Source organism: Copadichromis virginalis, linkage group LG22, assembly GCF_057382275.1.
Source record: "Copadichromis virginalis isolate Kocher_CV1m ecotype Utaka linkage group LG22, C_Virginalis_male_GT1.1, whole genome shotgun sequence".
In the NCBI taxonomy this organism is placed as follows: Eukaryota; Metazoa; Chordata; class Actinopteri; order Cichliformes; family Cichlidae; genus Copadichromis; species Copadichromis virginalis.
Genome location: NC_140638.1, coordinates 9,043,503 through 9,067,017, shown reverse-complemented (window position 1 = coordinate 9,067,017; position 23,515 = coordinate 9,043,503). Strand labels below are relative to the sequence as shown.

Genomic DNA, 23,515 nt, shown 5'->3' with positions numbered 1-23,515 from the left:
AAGTAATTTTGAAAAGTTTTAAACTGAGTGTTTTTACGTATATTACTTGTGTAAGTTTCTGTAACATGAGTTTCATGAATTTTAGCCTGTGTGTATGTTTTTTTTTTTAAAGAATGAGTCCCAATGTTTGTAACACATAATACAAATAAGAAGAGGAGGAAGAAGACTTGAATAAGTATTTTGTTTTGAAAGAATATCCCGGAAGTTGCTATGTCTCGTACCCGTTAGCGTTCCCTTAAGTATGACAGAGGGCGGCGTAAGAGCAGATTTCAGACCGGTTTATCGCCGACGCTGAGGAGGACGCCGAGGTAGAGAGCCTCTTATATTTGTTTGAAAAAAGTTGAAATCGGGATTGTCACGTTAAACAGACTTGACAGTAAACTCAGCAGTCGAGCAGGTAAATATTAATGTCAATCTCGGGTTGCCATTTAGCTGTTAGTTGTCGCTGGCTAAAGCTAACTAACGTCGTTAGCTTACACACAGTTGCTAACGCTACCGTAGACATTTCACCAACTTCGTGTCTTAAAAAAAAGCTTAACACCGATAATAATTCTGCTCTTATTTCAGTTACAACGCCAAAGTCCGGAGTTAAGACATTTCATTCAACTTTAATCTGCCAGTTTATGTAGGTCAGGTGTAGTGGGGAGACAAGAAGACTTCTAACCGACGGGACAGCGAAGCGGCCCGGTTCGACTTCACCGAACGAAGCCGGGGAGAAGATATCACGAACGGCGGAGCTTGGCTGATGCGTGCGGGGCCAGCGGAACCACACTGAACATTTTAATCTACGAGGATTATTGATCATAAAGTGCCGGTTCATCCGGACAGACACCCCCATGAATGGAAATCGGAACAACAGGTGGGATCCCGGACTAACTAACCACCGTGCCTAAATGTGCTAATGTGGTGTTCAGGTGCTGCCGAGTTATTTTGAGCCCGTATGTGGTACTTCTCATACATTTAACATTACAGGTTTTTGAATTAGGAGTTTTCCTTTAATCAATTTGGTGTCATACGTTTTTGTTTGTTTTTTTTTGTTTTTAAAGTGTTCAGGTTATCATACAGAAAAAAAGCTCAGTGGTGTCTGTTCCCAGAGATTACCGGTCAGTTGAGCGCCTTGCACAAGGGAGACATTTGACCTCGTGGTTTTCTACCAGTTTTTCTTAGACTGGGTTTGAACCCCAAGCATAACCAAGGAGTTGCTGTTGCCTAAGCCTGAAAAATGTTGTATTAACAAACCCTTAAAGGCAAACTTAGCCCCTTAGTATTTGCGTGTTTGCCCCCAAACCAGTCTCACGGGTTTCTTTTTTGACTGTGTAGGTTGTCAAAAGCAGGTGGTGATGCCACCAGGTGTGCTTGAAGACTGGGAGGGAGGGGGTATGTCCCATCCATCCATCCACCCACCCACACTGCTGCCATAGTTACTCAGCCTACTGAATAATGTTTAGTTAACTGCTGTCTTTGTTAATTATGAATCAGATAGGCATGGAGGGTCATAAATCAATTTACTTTTTGCCAGGGGTAGCAGTTTCTGTGTTAATGATTGTGTTGGGAAAAGTCCAGTGGTGGACTGGGAGGGACGAGGTATAGATGTTGACTGGTTCATTGAAGCTGACCCATACTTTCTCCATCCCCTTTACCCGTTTCAGATTTGGGCCTTTTTCAAGCCTGAAAAGTTTTAACAATAAACTTTTTCACTTCAGCGTGTCTGTCTGTTTTCAGACATACCGGCACTACTTTTTTCTCTTTTGCCAGGGCACCATTGTAAATACACTGCTGTGAAAAAGTATTTGTTCCCTTAATGATTTCATATTTTTTTTTGGTCATGTTTTCAGGTTTGGGTGTTTCAACTCATCAAACAAATTCTGATATTAGATTAAGAGAACCCGAGTAAAGATAAATTGCAGGTTTGAAATTATTGAATTTATTAAAGTAAAACCATCCATTACCACAGAGTAATGGGCTGTGCCACCCTTGGCAGTGAGAACTGCAATCATGTATTTTCCATAACTGGCAATGACTCTTTCAAAATTTGACTCATTCTTCTTTACGGGGTTGTCTTAACTCATGATTGCAGGGCTTCTAAGAATGAATGCCTGTTTTTAAGTTCATGCCAGTGCATGTCGATCAGATTTAAGCACGAACTCTGACTTTAAGGTCACTCCAAAACCTTCATGTTTGTGGTTGGTGTTTGTTTTTGTTTTTTTTGTAGAGTCTTTCAGTGTTGGATTTGCTGGTGTACTTTGCACATTCTCCTTCAGCATTTTGTTAGAGCAGAATTAATGGATTCAGAATTCAATTATGGCAAGTCATCAAAGTCCTGAAGTAGCAATGGTAGTAAAGGGTGGTAAATGTAAGACGAGCTCAGCAGTGGTTCTTTTCTTAGAACTCTCCCATGGATGCCATTTTTGCCCAGTATTTTGTTGTTGGTTGTTGTGGTTGGTGGTTGTTTTTGTTGTTCTGGGATCTGTGACCTCCTGGGTGAGTCATTGATGTGCTCTTAAAACAGAGAAAACCTGGAACCATTGTGAACCTATTTGCAGTTAATGGAGTGGTTCACTGGAGTCTCAAAGACTGATAAATGTCATTGACTTTATACAGCACCTTAAGCTGTAAGCGGCACAACCCCAGCTCAGCTTCAGTTTATAATTTTTCTATTTATTTATTAATTTTTGTAATGCAGTACACAGATATTTTGGAAGTGAAGTTATTGTGGTTCTCTCATATCCTGTTTAGACTTCATTCTGGAAAGTTTTTTTTTTTCTTTTGTTTTGTTTTTTAATAAGTTAAACACAGGAAGTATCTGTTTATTTCCTTCAGTAAGCAAGGCTCTGTAATACAATGCAAATTTTATTATACCCAGGATCTTTGTTTTGACTTTGCTTAACCAAACATAAGCAGTCAAGATAAATGATCACACAAAGGTGAATATCAACTGCATGACTGACTGCATGCATGCACGTCTTTATAGGTTGCGTATCCCAAATCCTTCACTCTGCATAGGCTATGCTATGCAAACAGAAGCATGGCAACATGAAATTCACTTGAGTCTGAAAAAGTGCTACTATATTGGTCTAATTGAAGTGTATTTTAAGAAAAAATGGCAAGATCTTTTGTCAACAGATTTGAGTGTCGCAGCTCCATTTTTAAGACAGAATTATTCATATGGCATTGAATTTCTGTTTAAAAGTTTGCAATACTGTTAAGTCCTAGTCTTTCATCTGCTTCTCTTGGGAGTGTGTATATTAAGGGTTTTAGAATAATAAAATTTTAATTGTTTGCAGCTAGTATGAAAATCACAGAATAATGTTGCTTCAGAGAATGTATTTCTTACCAAGGCTCATCAGGAAAATGACAAACTTTAGATGCTCTATAAAGAAATGTTTGACTCCCTTGCATTCCCTCAGAAGAGGTCTTAATGGTGATGCTACTTTTCATAGAATTGATTGGCCAGTAGTTGGTAATTTGTCACGCACTGATCTCTAATCTTTAACATAATCTGCTCTGGTGCAGGGTTATATTTGCAGAGCTGGTAACCATGCCAATGTATTTGTAACAATAAAAACTGAGGCGGAAGTTATCCTGCGGTAATCCTGCTTTCAGTTTTCCCCTCATTAGAGCTGTGATGTTGAGTGTGATGGTAATAAGATGTTTGAACAATTCATACCTATTTATTAACTTGAGAATGAGACATTAAAAAGAGTTCATCTTCAGATTTTATTTTTTCTGCACGTGAGGATTGACTCAGCTTTGCCTATTAAATTCTACTTGATGATCATACTTTGCCTGCTTAATTAAGCAAATTATATTCACACCACAACTATTTAAACACTTGTGTCCTATAAAGTTAAGGAGATTAAACCAACACTTGCTTTATTATTCCAGGATGCACTTTAAAACTTTTAGCTTCCAGTGTTGGTGCTGTGGTGGCTGTACAGTATCTCATCAGTGGAGTTCTTTTAAAATATGTGGGTTAACTACAGCCATGTGTGGGTGGCTGCTGGTTGTGTGGTGCATTTGTACATTGAAGCAGCCTGATAAGTGGTTATTAATCTCTCCATTGTTGCTCAGGCTAAAGTGAGCCTTTGTCTTTTTGGGACATTACTGGTGCAGTAGCTGCTGCCTGTCCTCTGGAAGTGCCAGTAATGGACATTTCAGTTCAACACTTGAAATCAACTCCAGATCTCTTATTTGCCTTAATTTTTCATAAGAATGCAAGGGAACAAAACAAAACTTGTCAGTCAATTGTCTAGTTACTTTCAAGTTTCTGAAAATGAGGGACTGTATTAAGATAATTAAATCCTAAAGATGCTTTTATTAAACCCCTTGAATTAAAGCTGTACATTAATGATATGTTGTTAGTTTATACCATCACAGTGCGCTTCAAAATCAAAGGGGCAACAATTACAAAGATTGTGACATTGTCCAAATACTCATGGAGCTAAATGTCAGCACTTCGGTTACAAAAGCCATACTCCGAAGCTTGTTGGGCTGAAAGTTTCTGGGTAATTCCTAACTCAGAATGGAGCTTTTTGGAGAGGCGACTGCATGTAAGAACTTATTAGTCCAATAAACTACATATAAAAACCATGGAAAGTGATAGAAGAGTCCGATATCTGAATAGAAGTCTAATTATAATTATTATTTTTAGTTTTTGCCTTTAGCTGAACTAGAATTTCAGTTGATTAAACCAGACTGGTGGGGGGGGGGAGATCTTAAAATATTTCGTAATTGTGATTTTCTTTAGTCAAAGACGAAAAACCTCTTTGATAGATGCTGGAAATTTATTTGAAAGCAGGAAAAACCCGGGTCATATACTCACACTGAAGACGAAAAGAAATTGCATTCATTTTTTTTAATTTTTTTTTTTTAAACGGCACATATTTAAATTCACCCCCCCTTGTTTTTTTTGGGGGGTTTTTTTGGTTATTTTTTTGTTTTTAATTTTTCACATCTAGTTTCGGTTAAGTGTAGTAATCCTTATCCTTGTGTTGAATAGACATATACCCAACTAGTGTTTTTATAAAAGCTTAAATAGAATACATGATTTTGACATTTTTGATCTTTTATTTTGCTATACTGATGGCTCTTAAATAGATAATGGGCACCCTGTTACCTGCCTGAGCTATCATATCTCTCAGGAAGAACCTTTTTTTTTTCTCCTTCTTCATTGCAGCTCAGGGATAAATAAGGTAAATCCATGTTGGCCTGCTCTTCCCTCCTCCTGTCGGCACGGTTGTAGTTACCATGGAGAATTATGGCAGCATGGGTGCCGTCACCATGGGAATGGCACAAGGGAATAAAACAACCTGGGGTAACCATCATGCAGAAAGTGTATTGTTTTAGTCAATAATGCCTCCTTATCACACATTCAGATCCAGATGAGAGTTCAGAACCTGAAACAGTTTAACTTTTTCAACCCCCAGTTTCTCAGTTGCACTGATTTCATAGCCATAGTCCTCACTTCATCACTGTTGTAGAATTTCTTTTCTCTGATTCACACTTTCATTTCAGCAGCAACCAAGTGCTCAAAGTCTTGGTGCCTTTACAGCTTCAGCTGTGTATGTATGCGCAAACATTGTCTTGCGGATCCTCTGAGTCACTTTCGTGGAAATTGTGTGGTTGTGTGATGTCATTTTCTTTTTTCTTTCAATGTGTATTTTCCAGTTTGGTATTTTATGAAAATTGATGTCAAATAAGCGTGGTGTGTCACTCGCCGCCTTCTCCTGTCTGGCAAAGGCCATGTCAGTCAGAAATCTGTGACCGCCAAGCTGGTCTTTATTTTAAAATGTCACCCAACTCTGTAACCTTTCCTACGGCCATTATCAGATTGATGTGGGAATCGCAGTGTTAGTCTGTGTCTTTCAGTTTTGTCGGTTTAAAATGAGGCAATGCTTAACATCCCTGACCATCAGAACCGGCTTACACTGTCTGCACTTTTCCTCCTTATTAACCACTTCCTTCCTTCAGTTTGCCTTTCTCTCTGTAAGGGTGCTCTACACTCGGTGGTACTGTGGTGCAGTGGTTGGCACTGTTGCCTCATAGCAAGAAGGAAGGTTGTTTTGAACCTCCTGGTAGGTGGGGGCCTTTCCTCCCCCTCGGTGTACTCCAGCATCCTCCCACAGTCTAAAGACATGCACATCTGGGTAATCGGTGATTCCACACTAGCCGTAGGTGTGAATGCAACATAGATTATGTGCTTTCGTACAAAGAATAAGTGCTGTATGAATTTACCGTACACTGAATACATTTGTGTATAAGAGCAAAAATTGAGAAGTGAGATTAGATTTACAGTAAATACTAGTCGGTAAAAGCTAAAACTCTGCTGTTGTTTAACATGTCCATAAAACTGTTTCCATTCCTTTGAGCTTTTTCTGCTGAAAATATAATTAACAAAATAAACAAATATAGATAAATGTAGACTAAAGTAATCCTGCAGCTTGGGAGTGACTTGGGGGTTACTGCAAAGGAAGGGTGTGTCTCTTTTGGACAGACACCGCTGTCAAATTGAAATAGCATCTTGATGGTTTTATTTCAGTTGTCTTGTAATGATTCATTGTATTAACTGCCCAAGGTTGTGGCCTCTTGGCTACTTTAATTTTGGAATAAAACAATAATTATAATTTTATTGTCACTGCTTTAGGAGCCGTTGAAGCCCAAGCGCTGTTCACATTGCCACGGCGACCGGGCTATGGCACCCTTGGAAAATCCATCAAGCTTCTGGCCAACTGTTTTCAGGTGGAAATCCCCAAGATTGATGTCTACCTGTATGAGGTGGACATTAAGCCTGATAAATGCCCGCGGCGGGTCAATAGGTAAGGGAAAATCCCCAAACTTATTTGGTAATTTGGCTCATATTTAACATTACTGTCTGTGTAGATTTTTACAGAAGAACTAACAGGACATTATTTACTTTTCCTTTGCATTTTACACCTACACTTTTATGCATACATTAATAGTGACGCTGCAGTGTGATCATTTGCAGGGAGGTAGTGGACTCCATGGTGCAGCATTTTAAGGTGACCATCTTTGGTGACCGGCTGCCAGTTTATGATGGGAAGAAGAGCCTCTACACTGTGAGCCCACTTCCTGTGGCCACTGGTGGGGTAAGAAACTAGATCCTCTGTGTGGTGTTGGTTTGTTTAGGTTGCACCTGTCAGCAGCTTCTTATCTATGATATTGATTTCTAGTGCCCGAGAGTTGAACTTGTCAGTACGCATTTGTATGTCTAAAACTCACCTGCTCAGGTGGTTCTTATTTTTGGTAACCAGAGTTTTAGTTCAGTTTTCACTTTTATTGATGTGAGCTTGAGTCTTTTATTTATTAATTAATGTAGGCATTATCAGAAGCAAAATGTAACAAATTGGAATTACAGAAATTGGAATGCAAATAAATTGTACTCCCAGCATCAAAGTAGGCAGTGTACACAAATGTGACCACTTTGATGAAAGGGTTAAATTTGAGCTAGTTTTAAATACACAAGTTTAGGTTTAGTTAACTCCAGCAACCTTTTACCCAGGACATGGGGTTATATCAAAGTATAAAGCTGTTTAACAGTTTAGAAATAAATTCCCCTCTTCATTTCTAATCTTGTTCACCTCCACTCAAGTCTTGGTCCCTCCCACCAAAGAGATGTGCAGAGAAAGCACGGAAAAGAAGTCAAATTGAAACTTGCTTGCATAAAGCGATGTCAGTTAAATATGACGCCTGACTCAGATGTTATCTGATTGGTTTTAGCCTGCTATTGGATTTAATGTTGTCGAATAAGCACATCATGTTCACTTTTATGCTTAGGCCCACTTTTGATGAAATTCATAAAGTGCTCCAATGTGACATGATTGTACAGATAGTTTTTATTCACACACACAAATTAAGGGCAAAAAGTTTGATCATCATAAATAAGTCATATTTTGTAGAGTCCTAGAAGTTTTTGTCTTTTAATTGAGAAATGAGAACTCAACACTTGGTACCACTGATTAAGTATAACCCCTGTATCATTTTTTTTTCTCTTTTCTTAAACAGGTTGATCTGGATGTCACCCTGCCAGGTGAAGGTGGGAAGGACCGACCTTTTAAAGTCTCAATTAAATTTGTGTCATTAGTCAGCTGGCACATGCTACATGAAGTCTTGACAGGACGCGGAGCACCAGGGCCAATGGACCTGGATAAACCTCTGAGCACTAACCCTGTTCATGCTGTGGATGTTGTCCTTCGGCATCTGCCCTCCATGAAGTGAGTTTCTTGTCTTGCACATGTGTGAAGGTTTGTTTTGCTGATAAACACCTTTCTAAACTGAACAACTAGAAAATTATATGAAACATTTGTTCGAATTATTTAATGTTATTTCAAAATAACTGGCATTGATGTCTACTGTTTAGCAAGTGTCTTCAATTGGAAACATTCAATTGGAAACTTCCTGGATATTAAGTTGAAGCCTTTGTCTGAATTGTTCTATTTAATTTCTGAAGGATGATCTGGTTTAAAAATCCAGCAGATTATCTCTAAACTATTCTGCAGTTTACATATATAAGGTTATAGCATCATAAATTGCTCAATCCATCATGCTGTCCTCACCATCTTTGGTTAATTCCACCAAAGCACTTGAGCAAATGAAATGCTAAATTACATTCTGAATACAATAAGAATAAGTACACTTACCAAGCTCTTATGAAAACAAGTAGATTTACCTGCAACCTCACAGCTGAAACTGCTGCGAAGCTCAGCTGTGTACTCATGTCCTAACAATGTACTTTTTTCCCATTGACCTTGCTGATTGTAGGGCTGCACGATTTTGCATAAAATGAGAATCACGATTTTTTTTGGCTTAGAATTGAGATCACGATTCTCTCGATTCTCTTTTCCAGTATAAATATTTATTGCACTTATTAACTGCACATCAACTTCGTAACAGTTGAAACTGAACATAAAAACAATAAACATAAAAACAACAAATGTCTTACGTTTTGTTGTTGCCGCAAAATGTTGTACTGCTTGAAATTCCGTCTCCACCGTTGCTCGACACTGCGTGTATAGAGCAGGTAGTGCAACAATAGAAAAATAGTTGCGGGACGGCACTGTGTAGCGTTTGTCTAGGGTGTTGATCATTTTCCTAAATCCCTCGTTTTGCACATTGTTGATGGGAGCCATATCTTTGGTCAGGTGATAAGTGATGGCCTCCGTAATTTCTTTGTGCCTGCGGGAGTTCGACGGGGGAAGCGCTGTATAAGGTTCCCGTTATTGATGTTTGGGTGGTTGACCGGGACGGATTTTCTCCTGTCACTTTCTCGTCATCCCTGACGTGTTCTCCGTCGTTTTTTCCCTGCTAATTTTAGCATCACACGTCACAAGGAAGAGTGAGCGCTTGTTTTCATGCAGATTACGTCCCGGGTCAAAATGCGGTGTCGTCGTCTTTTTTTTTTTTTTTTTTTTTTTTTTTTTAAATCGTTGTCATTTGGAAATGAGATCGCACATAAGTATGAATCAAGATCGCGATCTTCTAACGATTAATCGTGCAGCCCTAGCTGATTGGCTCTTAGGGCTGTTCATTTGCCATCTTATTGCATAATTTAATCATAGATTTCGTTCATTTGTCCTATTTCTGTCAGAATGTCTTTGCTTCTTGTTTGCCATTACTCTGTTGCATTTTACATTTAAGTGATTAAAAACTGTAAAGGCTAAATAATGTAATCTGAATTAAACATGTGAGTAGTGTCTTTGTTAGTTAATTCTCAAGTCAGGAAATATGATCCAAAGATGCTCGCATCCTGGAGATATACAGCTCCCTTAATTTATTATGCAGCATTTCAACCACAACAGAGTTGCACATTTCATGTATTGCATTTCATCTACAATACCTCAGGTAGATGTATTTTTAGATTAGTAGATGACCCCACTGGGATTTGAATTTGACATGCAGAGATGGATTAAAAGCATCTTTTTATGTAATCTACCTTGGGATGTGTCATTTGGTGAATCCATTAACCAAAATAACTTTCAGTAACATGAACACAAACCCTCTGAGCCTCCTGTGGTTTGAGACATGAAACTCATGGCTTGTTTTGCTGTACCCAGTGAACTCCACAGGGAATGTCGCTTCCTATCACAGTAAGTGTAATTTCTGTTCCCTGCTTACCTCTGCGTGTCCTCTACATCGTCACCAGGTACACCCCTGTTGGAAGATCCTTCTTCTCCTCCCCAAAGGACTATGACCATCCACTAGGTGGAGGAAGAGAAGTTTGGTTCGGCTTCCATCAGTCAGTACGGCCAGCCATGTGGAAGATGATGCTAAATATTGATGGTAAGGATGGTGAAAGCAGGAACATTTAAAAGGAATGCATGTAGTGAATACGCATATGCTTTCTTGCCCAGATTAGGATGACATGATTGTTACTGTGTGTGCACTAAACTTAACTACTACTAGTTAATCTGTACAAAAGTAAAGGTCTTAAAATTTTTACAAGTTTTACCATTTTTCTCTTTTCTGAGTTTTTTTTCAGCTGTCTTCTTTTTAGTCACACAGACTTGGAGACAGATTAGCAGGTTGGGGAATGGCTGCCAACCAGTTACTCAAAGAAAATATGATTCCTGATTGGTTGTGAGTGGGCGCTAAATGGTGCAGGCAGTCATTAGATGAAACTAGTTGCTTTATGATTACTTTGGTCACCAGCAGATTGCTGCGGTTGCCCATAGTTTGCGTGGAGGATGCAATTTATGGACCAACGCGTTTGGAAGTTTCACTGCAGTACAGTAGTGGAACCTCATAATGTGACAGAGGCTAAGAATGTTTGCCTTCAGAGTAAAAGTTGCATCTTATTGCTGAATTATTTCAAAAGGTATGTCTATTGCTTTGATGACAAATGTTCTGTTTTCAGTTTCCGTCACACTTTCAGGAATTTATCACAGTGTGGGTAGTTCGTGAGTGTTGGCAAGCAAATTGGTGTCTTCATGCATTCGGTGGGCAACCAGAGCAATCTGCTAGCAACCAAAGCCATCACAAGAAGGTTTTTGCTGCTGTACTCTCTCTGCAAATGATTTCGGAGACTGCCAGCAACCACTCGCCAGTCAGGGAATTAATTCTGCCTTCCCCTTAGTCACCTATCCATAACCAGTCAGTGATCCCTGCCACGTTGAAAGGCCACACTGACTGGTCTCTAGACCTGTTTGACTTATAAGCAGGTTTGCAAATTCCTGTAAACTTCAGTTTGATTTTAATTCTTCTAGTTGAATTCTTCATGTTAATTGGTAAGCTTTGGATGTTTTGTGTTACATTTCATTACATTTGGAAAGGTCTTCTGAGTGTATGCACATTAACTTACGTATTATAATTCTTTTTTTGGCACGATAGTAAAAGCACAAAACTGTAACTTTTAATGTCATTAGGAAATTTTGGGAAAAGCAGACATTTCAGTATTTGTTACTGTTTTGTCACAACAAAATCCAGAATGTGCTACAGCTCTTGGTGTCCAGCTGTTTAATGACTTATAATCAAATTCAGATTTCCCTTTTTGTCTTAATCAAAGCCTCTAAACCAATTCGGCATGTCTTGGCTGTCTACATAAGGCTTCACCATTCTTATATTGATCTGATTTGTTGTTGTGGCACTGGTCAAAGTTGCAACAATTAGATTTTCCCAAAAGTAACTTTTGGTTATGTGACTGAAAATGAATCTTTCTGGCCTACCATTTTGACTGTCCTAACTCATCTTGTATTTTCTCAGTGTCAGCCACAGCTTTCTACAAAGCCCAGCCAGTCATTCAGTTCATGTGTGAGGTTCTGGACATTCACAACATTGACGAGCAGCCACGCCCTCTCACAGACTCCCACAGGGTCAAGTTCACCAAAGAGATCAAAGGTACATCACAGAGGAGTGACAGCCTCTGCTTGTTTTTTATCACAGTGTCACAGTAATAACATTTTGTTTATTGCTGCAGATAATTTAAGATCGTGTATGTAATTGAGGTATCAGTAGTTCCACTGTTGGGGGGGAGCTAACTGCTTATCATTTAAATCTTTACAGGTCTTAAAGTGGAAGTGACACACTGTGGAACCATGCGTAGGAAGTACAGAGTCTGCAATGTAACACGGCGCCCTGCCAGCCTCCAGACGTACGTTTCCATATTGCTCCCCCAGTAGATGTTAACTCGCACTCAAAGCTGTTGCTGGCTTACAATAACACATTCTTGTTACTTTCAAATCCTCAGATTTCCATTGCAGCTTGAGAACGGTCAAACAGTTGAGCGCACAGTGGCTCAGTACTTCAGAGAGAAGTACAATCTGCAGCTGAAATATCCCCACCTGCCTTGTCTGCAGGTGGGACAGGAACAGAAACACACCTACTTGCCTCTAGAGGTAAGAACTAATGTTGATCGTAGGAGTTTGCCCTAAAACCCTAAAAGAACAGTCTCTGGATTTTAAATCATTAGAGGTTACTTGCTACTGGGATTGAGAACAATGTGCATTTCTCGCTCTACAAAAGACAGTCGACACACGTTGATTCCTGAGGTCTAAATGAATTTTGTGACATGAATTCTTGGGACTGCGAGGTTTAAACCTGGCAGGGCCCTTCTATGGAGTTTCCATGAAGTTGGCATCTAAGAATGTTAGGTTAATGCTGCCTATGTTGGATGACGACACCCTATGAACACAGATTGTTAATCTCAAGTTTCACTTCCTGGTTAAATAAAGGTTTTAGAAAATGAGCTTTTTTTCGCATCTAGGGTCATAGGGTCGACTGTTTGGCCAGTAAGCTCACAATGATTGTGTTGGATTCATAACAAGAAACGCACTACATTAGTGGGGTTTTTTTGTTTTGTTTTTGTTTGTTTTTAAATGGCACTGACACATTATTTTTAACACTCAGAGCAGCGCACTACCAGTGAAACACTGCCATGTCCTCATCTGGCCTACTTGTTTTTGATTTATTGAACCTGGGCTCAGTTTGCATGTTACTACTCAATAGGTAGGTCATATTAAAAAAAATTAACCTACCTCATCTTGGGTAGCCTACCTTCATGTTTAACGTTTCAAGCCTTTAGTATTATAATACCAGAATCCTTGAATAAGTTTGGTCTATGACACTATGTGGCTCAAGCCACAGCTTCACCAAGCTCCACTGTCTCCTTTGAGAAGGATGGATGGTGTTAAGCAGCATTGGGCCTTCTCTTTTGTGTAAACTACCCTGGTTTGAGAACGGTTTCTTGATGATTAAGATCATACAGGAAAACTCAAAACTTGTAATAAGTCAGGACACTATCATTTTAACTGAAAGAATTTCCCAAATACAGGATTAATTAGGAGGGTTTGTTTTTTTTGTTGGTTTTTTTTGTTTTTGTTTGTTTGTTTTGGGGGGGGGTGGGGGTTGTGTTTTGTTTTGTTTTTTTGTTGTTCTTACCATTATATCCATCTTGTGATGCTGTTTGTTTTCTCCAACTAATGGAAGTTTAGAAACGGGTTCTTTTGAGTAGGTAGTTGGCTTGTTAAATACATGAAAATGTAAAATATAGCTTTACAAGTTGATTAAAATTTCACAGAAAAGATATAAATGTGAGATATGTAACTCCACTGCAGTCGGTCTACTGTAGTTTCCATTTTGTCAGTGACTCGTTTGGGTTCAATACCTTCCTGAGAAATGCAGCTGATTAACCGCTTCCACACTTTTGTTTTTACTTTCAGGTGTGCAACATTGTAGCAGGACAGCGCTGTATTAAAAAGCTAACAGACAACCAAACATCAACCATGATCAAAGCCACAGCCCGCTCTGCACCAGACAGACAAGAGGAGATTAGCAGGCTGGTGAGTGTCCTGTAGGCCAAAAGTAATGCAGCATGGGAGATTTAGTTTTTTGGTGTCTTTGAATAAATAGACTTTTGTCCCCTTCTTAGGTGCGGAGTGCAAACTATGACGCCGACCCGTTTGTCCAGGAGTTTCAGTTCCGTGTGCGAGATGAGATGGCTCAGGTGACGGGTCGAGTCCTGCCAGCCCCCATGCTGCAGTATGGTGGCAGGGTGAGCTCTGAACCCTTTATGGTACCTTCCCCTTTAAATCACGCTTCATACGCATGTGTGTGTCCTTCTACATGTCTCTGTGTGTGTTGCAGACAACAGGATTTCCTCCACTTAGCCACAGGAAGAGTTTTTGGGGGTTTTTTGGGTTTGTTTGTTTTTTTTGTTTTTTTCAGTTTTATTGATACAGCGTCAAACCATAACAGTCGCCTCAAGGTGATTTATATTATTAAAAAACTCCAACAATTAAATGAGCCCCTATGAGCAAGAGCTTTAGTGACAGTAGGAATGAAAAACTCAAATTTAACAGGAACAAAACTTCAGAGGAACCAGGCTTAGGGAGGGGCGACTTGCTGATTCGACCGGTTTGGGGTGAGGGGAGGAAGACGGGACAAAAGACATCCTGTGGAAGAGAGACAGAGATTAATAAGAACCAATGATTAAATGCAGAGAGGTGTATTAACACATTGTGAGTTGGGAAAAGGATGACTGAATAAGAAATACTCAATGGACCATGGGAATCCCCCAGCAGCCTACACCTATTGCAGCATAACTGAGGATTCAGGGTCACCTGATCCAGCCCTAACTATATGTTTTATCAAAAAAAAGTTAAATCTAATCTTAAAAGTAGAGTGTGTCTGTCTCCTGAATTCAAACTGGATGCTGCTTTCGTAGAAGAGGGGCCTGAAATCTGAGGGGGAGAAACAACCTACACAACCAAAACAGTATGGTCTTATGGCGTGTTTGCAACAAACTAGAAGCACAGTTTTCCTTCAGCGCAGTTGCAGAAAGTATGTGTAATGAGGCAAATTTGCACCAGGAAATATCAGCAGAGATGAGGTTCAGCCAAAAAAAGTCCTTGCCGTTGCTTTGAGAAAACCAAGTGGCATCCTGGGATCGTCCTGATTCCACTGACAATCACAAATGGGGTACAATCTTTGTGGCACCTGTTAGCCTCTGCTTCACCTGGTTTCCTTTTGCTGCACTTGGGATCAGCTGTTTGAACCCTATCTATGCAGAGTCCAACACAGAAGCAGCAAAACCAGAAATGAAGCAAAATTGCCCCCTTTAGCACACCTTTGTGCTACTTTCAAGTTAAATAAACCTAAATTGAGGATGAAGAAAGGAGCTGACTGACAGAAAGCGTTCCCCAACATGTATTTCAGCCATGAGATTTCATATATGTGAAGGTGTTGGTGATTGTTTTTTGCAAATTGTGTATATTTTTTCATGTTAAAAAGATTTGTTCTTATGATTAAAAATGTGCAGTTATGCAACTCTCTCTCAAAGGTCAGTGTGCCGCATAGTCAGAATTATTACATGAAAAACATTTATAAAGCAGGTGAATTTCACTTCAGAACGGCTATGCCGTACCACATCATCCACAATAATACAACTCTAAATGTTTACATGATGTTAAAAAAAAAAAGTTATCATCCATCCTTAACAAAGCACAATACTTTCCAAAATATCCACGAAATCTGTGGCTCTTGACACCAAAATTGTGTGAAAAGGAGGAGATGCTAGCAGGTGGAGATGTGCAACACAAAAGTAAATGAATTTAATTTACTAATTTCATTAAGTAAATGAATTAGCTAGTTTTCCTGTGGAGAAAACCCTGGGAGGAGAAATCATCTTTAATTTGCTTCCACTGTTCGACTACAAACTAATTCAGCTAACATTTTCTCATCTTTCTGAACATGTTTGTGATTTCTGTTTAATTACACCTTAACTCATGAATGCTGTTTAGGGAGATTATCTACACAGATAATGTTGATTTATTTTTAGTGGCTCTGTTTTGCATGTCAATCATAAAATTAATTTTTTTCCCTTTGCATGTGCATGACGAAAGAAAGAATAAAAGCAGCAAAAATATTACCGTACTAAATAATGAGCCAATCAGTCACTCAGCCGATTAAGAAAACCAGCTGAGCTCCCACTAGCTGCTTACGTTTTATGAATCCATACATTGTCATTGTCCATGTATTATATTTGTTTGTGTGACTGCCAGCCCCAGCGGATCAACCCTACACTGTCATTGCAGAACCGCACAGTGGCCACACCCAGTCACGGGGTTTGGGACATGAGAGGGAAGCAGTTTCACACTGGAGTGGAGATCAAGATGTGGGCCATCGCCTGCTTTGCCACCCAGAGGCAGTGCAGAGAAGAGATCCTCAAGTGAGCTTGGTTTGGTTATTTATTACAAAGTGGTTAAACTGTGAAACAGCACTTAGTGGATATACATATGTTAGACTTGCTTTAGAAGTTAATTTAGTAACAATTTGTTGTAGTTTCAAAAAGTAAACTGAAACAAAGTTTCATTGGTTATTTAAGGTATTTGATTTGTTCTATGGAGGTATAAGTTAAGTACGGATTGTTAATCTTCAGAACCATACTGCTCATTAAACTTTAATTCCCCCCCCCCCCCCCTTCTTTCAGGAGCTTCACTGACCAGCTGCGGAAAATCTCAAAGGATGCTGGGATGCCTATCCAAGGCCAGCCCTGTTTCTGTAAATATGCCCAGGGAGCTGACAGCGTGGAGCCCATGTTTAGACACCTGAAGAACACCTACGCTGGACTACAGCTCATCATCGTGATCCTACCTGGCAAAACACCAGTCTATGGTACAAAGATCTTTTAATTTCTAAACCAAGTGTTGTTTAACAATAATATCTTTGTGTTCTTAAAAAAAAAAAGAGATTTTGAAGTTAAACTCTATCGAAGCAGAAAATGGCTTTATATGTCTGACATATGATTATCAAGCATGCCTGCATAGAGTAAAAGGATGACTAATATTTCTGATTACCCACAGCTGAGGTGAAGCGGGTGGGTGACACCCTCCTCGGCATGGCCACCCAATGCGTCCAGGTGAAGAACGTAGTAAAAACGTCCCCTCAGACCCTCTCTAACCTCTGCCTCAAGATCAATGTCAAACTGGGAGGCATCAACAACATTCTGGTTCCACATCAGCGGTAAGCTCACAAAACTTCAAACTGAAATTAACAGACTTTGATGGTTTTTTGTTTGGTTTTTTTAAACACATTCTCACTGAAGTGCTTATATGCAGTGTTGGGGAGTAACGGAATACATGTACCGCCGTTACGTATTTAAAATACAAAATATGAGTAACTGTATTGCGTTTCAGGTACCGTTTAAAAAAGGTGGTATTTAGAATACAGTTACTTTGTTGAAATAAATGGATTACACGGCGGTACTTTCCTGTTTCATATTGTGGCGGTCAGGACCATTTCGGTTTTGTTTGACAGTAGTTCCAGGCGGCAGTGTTGCGGTTGCCATCGTTACAGGGTGACGCTCTCGCTCTGCGTGTTTCCTGGGTGAGAGAGCGCCTTTTTGTTGTTGTTGTGCTAAGCTAATAGGCAGAATGCTACAGGTATCGCTCTAAAGCAGGGGTGCCCAATCCCAGTCCTTGAGATCTACTATCCTGCAGCTTTTAGATGCATCCCTACTCCAACACAGCTGAATCAAATGGTGTGATTACCTCTTCAGCATGCCATCAGGTTTGGCAAAGGCCTGATAACAAGCCATTCACTTGATTCAGGTGTGTCAGAAGAAGGATGCGTCTAAAAGCTGCAGGACGGTAGCTCTCGAGGATTGGGATTGGGCACCCCTGCTCTAAAGAATGTAGCCTCATGGGCAGTGTAGTCCGTGCTGCAGGGAGAATGGACTGCCATACTCGTTATGTGTCTGTGAGCGCGAGGTGGGAGAAAAAGGAGAGTCAAAAAGTAGAGTTGTCATCGAGCAAAAACGGGAGCTGGAAGCATGTAAATGTAATAATAACCACTGCAGCCAAGAAGAGTGCCTGACGAGCCCAGTTGTAAGTAAGCTATTAAGACTCGACTGTACGCTGTGTTCGTGTTTTCCTCCGAAACAATAAGTTCTGTTGCAGCAGCCTTTCAAGGTCTCTCCCTCTCTCTCTCTCGCAAGAAAAGTTGACCCACACAACAAAGTAAAGCTATTTTTCGGCTACGAGCCCGACACGAACCGACCTATTAGCCAGAGGTCCCTTTACCTCCAGTAATAGTAATAAATCACACAGCAATAGTTCACGTAGTTGTAAAAATGCATGAAAATATAATAAGCAATCCAAAGTATTCAGAATGCGTTACTCTCATTGAGTAACGTAACGAAATACGTTACAGAATACATTTTGGGGCATGTATTCTGTAATGGAATACATTTTAAAAGTAACCTTCCCAACACTGCTTATGACATTATGAGCTAGAAAAAGCTGTGAAATAAATGATTTACAATGTTTATTTGTTTCAAAGTTTAAAACTATGAAAACAGTTGGCGCTTTTTCTCCTCTGTTTTTCTCCTTGAGGTTTGTTTGCCAAAAATCGTTTGATCTGTGTCATTTCATGACACATTGGTTGGTAGATAATTTTTTTTTTTTCTTTTCTCTTACTTCCAGACCCACTGTGTTTCAGCAACCTATCATCTTCCTTGGGGCTGATGTCACTCATCCTCCTGCAGGAGATGGAAAGAAGCCATCTATTGCAGCGGTGAGTCGTCTCGTCAGGAAACATCTTTTTCCTGTTCTGGTTTCTTTCGTTTAAGAAACACTTATAAATTGCAACATATTCCCTCCTTAGCTGAACTGGAGAAAATTATTCATGTATTGGTGTCATCGTGCTTGGATTACTGTAATGCCCTGATTACCGGCTTGGATAAATCTTTTTAGGCAGTACAAAAGGCTGCAGCCAGGATATTAACTCACTCTATTAAGCAAGCTCACATTATTCCTATTTTTTATTTTTAATATTGACTCTCAGTAGATCTTTGGATTTATTTTAAAATTCCTGTACTTGAATACAGAGCACTAAAGAGCATTTCACAGGCTCAGAGTGTTAGTTCCTCTTACAAGATTTAAGATTTGTGAGGTCAAGCTGCGACTACAGTCAGCTGACTGTGGGGACCTTTTAAAAAGCAATTAATCGTTGTTGTTGTTGTTGTTAATAGTGGTTTGAGTACTTGTTCTCGGGCTCATGTTTGCAGTGATGAGTCACAAAACAGGCCGAAATGTATCGGATAAATAGAAATGTTGTTGAAGATTATTTGCACTGTTGATACTATTTAATTGGCTAGGTTAAAGTATTACTTTTGAATTTTTAACAGAAAATGATGGCAGGGTTTTGTTTTTTGTATGATTTTTGCAATTGTCTACACTCCTATAGGTGGTAGGCAGTATGGATGCCCACCCCTGCAGGTACTGTGCTACAGTGCGGGTCCAGAGGCCTAGACAGGAGGTCATCCAGGATTTGGCCTCTATGGTGAGAGAGCTCTTAATCCAGTTCTACAAGTCGACCCGCTACAAGCCAACAAGGATCATTTTCTACAGGGATGGAGTGTCAGAGGGCCAGTTCAGACAGGTACTTTAAAAAATATATATATTGTTCAAGGCTTATTGTTAGTTTTCCTTTGGGTGGAAACTCTTTCAGGCACCACATAAACACCAATTTAACTTGTACACGAAGTTGTTTATTATTTGGTAAATAACACCAAAGAAATGCTGTTTATTTGTTATACCATGAATGTTTAACTAAAATTAGTAACAGGTAATGTGCACATCAGATACGAAGAATAAGTAATTTTTCCCCACTTGTATTGTAATAAGATTTTCTAAAATCTACTTTTTGAATGTGTACTGTATTATTTTGTGTTTAGGTGCTGTACTATGAGCTGCTGGCCATCAGGGAGGCATGCATCAGTCTCGAGAAGGAATACCAGCCCGGGATAACCTACATCGTCGTGCAGAAACGCCATCACACACGCCTGTTCTGCGCAGATCGCACTGAGCGGGTGAGAAATAAACTACCACTTCTCCCAATTGTCCCATTCCTCCGAGGAGTTAATTAGTTAGTCATATTAGAAACTTACTGTTTTTGTATAATGTGGTTAAAATCTGGAAACAATGGCCTGTAATGGTTAATGGAAAGCTGGATGGAAAAACAACCTGTAACTTTAAGTTAAAGGTACAGTGTGTAACCAGCTGATGATGTTTAGTCAAATCACTGTAAGGTGTCTGGAGACAGGAGGGTTGCATGTTTAATCTGCTGGCAATAAGTAATTGTGATAATACTGGAAAGAAATAGGAATGTTTATGCACGTTTTTGGTTATTAGAGCCCTGACTTCAGTTCAGGAGATCAGGCTTGAGGTGGAGGTGTGAGGGGGGAGGAGGAGGAGTACATAATCAGAGAGAGAGAGAGAGAGAGAGAGAGATGATGATGAAATTATAAATGTACAAATTGATCATATGTACTCTTGAAATAGATTTGGGATCTTTAAAAGATAAGATTAAAAGATGTAATTGGACACCAGTCAATGCATATTTGAAAAAGACTTGCTTTTGTAATAAATAAACTCAAATTATTTTCAACCAGTATATTGTTACGTTGTTTCTTCTTATAAGGTGGGACGAAGTGGAAACATTCCTGCTGGCACCACAGTGGACACAGACATCACCCACCCATACGAGTTTGACTTTTACCTCTGCAGTCACGCTGGAATCCAGGTAAGATTTTAAGGACAGACGCAAACTTTCAGGTGACTTTGTTTCAGCTTCACTTTAAGGCAATCTTGGAGCACGTCTCTCATTTGTGAAAAAAATAAATTATTTGGCTTGTGACGTGTTGATCAATCATTACTTGTTAATTACCAGAATTAATTTCCCTTTCTGCCACCTGTCAGTTAAACCTGGAATCTGCCTCTTTCACTCATGTTCATGTTTGAAGCATTTCCCTAAGAACTACACCTCTCACTCTACTGCGTAACTGAGACCTCAGCAGCTGTTGGAGAAGGGAACCCTGTTACTGTCAAACACACAGGCCTACCAGCTTCACCTAATTTTAGCCGCTCATTGTTTGCTGCCTCTCGCTGGAGCTGCTTTCTCTCCTGGGTGCGATTAACTCCGCTTTCCTCCCTCCAGGGTACCAGTCGTCCTTCTCACTACCACGTACTATGGGATGACAACTGTTTCACCGCTGACGATTTCCAGCTCCTCACTTACCAGTTGTGCCACACCTACGTCCGCTGCACACGCTCCGTGTCCATCCCAGCACCTGCCTACTATGCTCACCTTGTAGCCTTCCGCGCTCGCTACCACCTGGTCGACAAGGAGCATGACAGGTGGGGCCCGAATATTTTAATGTTTGTATTTGTGTTTTTCATGAAACCCCAGAGGACTTGAACTTCTAATGACTAATATTGCCTGTACCCTTCGAAAACAACAGTTTCATATGATCACCTTTTTGTTTCAGTCAATCCAAATTAGCATTAATATTTTGCTGTTATCTCTGTAGTAGTTTTTGTAGCTTGATGTAGGCCAATAGTATGACTTTTAATACAACTACAGCATATGTCGTCCAATATGGTGGTTAAACCGCATCAGTGAGGGTTAAATAATCATAGTACCATAGGTTTTCTGGGGGCTAACCATTTCAGGTATCTCTGTATACCTTTGTTATCCTTGTACTTATTTTTTTTAATAACTTTTTTTTTTTTGTCATAGTGCGGAGGGCAGCCATGTCTCAGGGCAGAGTAACGGCAGGGACCCCCAGGCTCTGGCCAAGGCTGTTCAGATCCACCACGACACACTGAGGACCATGTACTTCGCCTAAACACCCCTCCACTCCACCTCCCAGTTACTCAGCCAGTCTTAGTGCCCAACTTCCTCCTGATCCGGAGTGACTCTGTGCTGGCGCAGCTTTGCTGAAGCCAAACAACGACGACGGCTGTGTAGGAATGTCCTAGAGGAGTCCAGCCATGTTATGTAATCTGAAACCAGCCAAGGTGCTCCGGACCTCCATCTCATTCTCCCCGTGAGCCGTGTCCTCGCCTTCTGCATTTTACAGACACTCAGTTTTATTTTTATGGGATTATTTGGGGTTTTAAAGGATGGTGGAGCAGCCAGTAATCAAAAAAAATATATTATTTTTGGTGCATTGGTGGTAGAATCACAGAGGACCTGACCTGCTTTGTAACCTCATGTTGAGCCTAATGTTCATGTTTGTTCTTTGGCTTTCTAGAGCCTGTCTGTGTTGTTTCTCTGAGCAAATGTGTGATCGACGTGGCAGCATGTTAGCTTTGGCACCTTTTGTAAATGGGCGGGCTGCCTTAGTGGTTTCTCTTCTGTCTCCCTTTAAGCCAGTTCTGTGTGGTTCCTCAGTCTGTCAGCCAGACAGTAAGCAGCATAACTTTGCACTCTACCAACACAGACACTGAATGAAATCTTCATTTTTCTAAGCAGAGCCACGTACAGCCGTTTTGAGGCTTTGTCGCCTTATTGTGAGGCGAGGTGCATAAACAGAACTATATAAGATTCAAAGTCATTGCCATGAAATGGACTTTGTTCTTGTTTGTCTGACTATTTATGATTTTTCTTTTTCAACTTAAATTAAGAATAATTTATAGCAATAGTGTGTAGATGACCACAAACCTTTGGACTTTTCCCAGTTTTTACTTTTAAAGAGAGGGGAAAAAAAACTGACCGATTCAGTTGTGAAGAACTCCTTCAGTGCAATAACGTGTTAAAATGGAGAGCGCAGGTGTGTTTTCATGAGTATTTGTGTTGTTCTTAATGAGATCTGGGAAGTGACAATGAAGATGGAATCAGGAATGTGCAGTATTTGACATTCTGGTGACCGTGTAGGACTGATGCCTCAGACGTGAGGCTCGGTCGTGATGAGGTCTGATTGTGTTTGAGGAGGTTTGTGTTGTTAAAGTGCCTGATATGTTTAGAAATTGAACAATTGGTGGGATGGAAGGTCTTTTTGAAACAGTTTGGGTGCCTCAAAACAGTCGATTTGTTAACAACACACACAGCACACTGGATTGTAGATGATCCTACCGCCAGCCAAGTGTGATTGCTAATGTTTGCTGCGTTTTTTGTTTTTCTAAATCACAGATCTGAATATGAAAAATGTTTGAGGTCCTACAGACTCATCATGTTAACCAGAAAAAATTGTTTTCATGATTTTTACAGCTAATCTTTTTTTTTTTTTCTTTTTTTTCGGCACATAGATGATTTGAACAGTAATTATACTTGACCGCTCTCCTTGGTCATGATGTTTTCTAAATGGTGCTTTTGGTCTCCTGGTTCCAGACCTCTAAATGCATTTCATTTGGTTTATTTACTAAAGAAAACCTTTACATCGGCTAAAAACATCAAAAATACACTCACTGTTCACCAACCTGGTTTTCCCGATGATGAAATGATCAAACTCAAGGCAGCAGCTTTGATTCTTATTTATTTTTCCCTTTTTTTGGTAAATGTATTTAACAATCTCAAACGAGATTATAAATTTTGTGTTTGAGAAGGATTCGCTGTCCCAGCCTTTGAAATTCAGCTTTTTATTGCTGGTTTCTGTCTCATTTGTTTTCACAAACAAATTTGGATTAGTGCAGCTACAAAGGCCTTATTTTCAGTCATTTGCATGTTTAAAAAAAAATAAATCAGAAGTCTGTAAACTCTGAGGGCGATGCATCAAATTTCTTTT

The 23,515-nt window shown here is 39.9% G+C and overlaps 1 protein-coding gene across 4 annotated transcripts; it reads left to right on the top strand.

Moving 5' to 3' along the window:
• The first annotated feature begins 226 nt into the window (after nucleotides 1–226).
• Nucleotides 227–23,492, top strand: ago3b (argonaute RISC catalytic component 3b). Of its 4 annotated transcripts, none has more exons than XM_085447048.1 (20): nucleotides 227–308; nucleotides 621–859; nucleotides 6,644–6,815; nucleotides 6,986–7,106; nucleotides 8,023–8,231; nucleotides 10,160–10,296; nucleotides 11,716–11,850; nucleotides 12,016–12,103; nucleotides 12,200–12,347; nucleotides 13,671–13,790; nucleotides 13,880–14,023; nucleotides 16,044–16,177; nucleotides 16,439–16,623; nucleotides 16,812–16,971; nucleotides 18,432–18,522; nucleotides 19,195–19,389; nucleotides 19,685–19,819; nucleotides 20,431–20,532; nucleotides 20,947–21,146; nucleotides 21,529–23,492. In XM_085447048.1, the coding sequence occupies exons 2-20, from the start codon at nucleotides 841–843 to the stop codon at nucleotides 21,635–21,637; spliced, it is 2,604 nt and encodes an 867-aa protein (XP_085303174.1). In that variant the 5' UTR covers nucleotides 227–308; nucleotides 621–840; the 3' UTR covers nucleotides 21,638–23,492. The 4 variants fall into 4 exon arrangements, with proteins under 4 accessions (XP_085303174.1, XP_085303175.1, XP_085303172.1 ...); XM_085447049.1 differs by having other exon boundaries at nucleotides 227–397; nucleotides 13,880–14,002; XM_085447046.1 differs by having other exon boundaries at nucleotides 227–397.
• Nucleotides 23,493–23,515: the final 23 nt, after the last annotated feature.

Coding starts and splice junctions, on each gene's coding strand:
- ago3b (XM_085447048.1), top strand. Junction 11,851..12,015: donor GTTCACCAAAGAGATCAAAG/GTACATCACAGA, acceptor AAATCTTTACAG/GTCTTAAAGTGGAAGTGACA. Junction 18,523..19,194: donor AGAAGCCATCTATTGCAGCG/GTGAGTCGTCTC, acceptor ACACTCCTATAG/GTGGTAGGCAGTATGGATGC.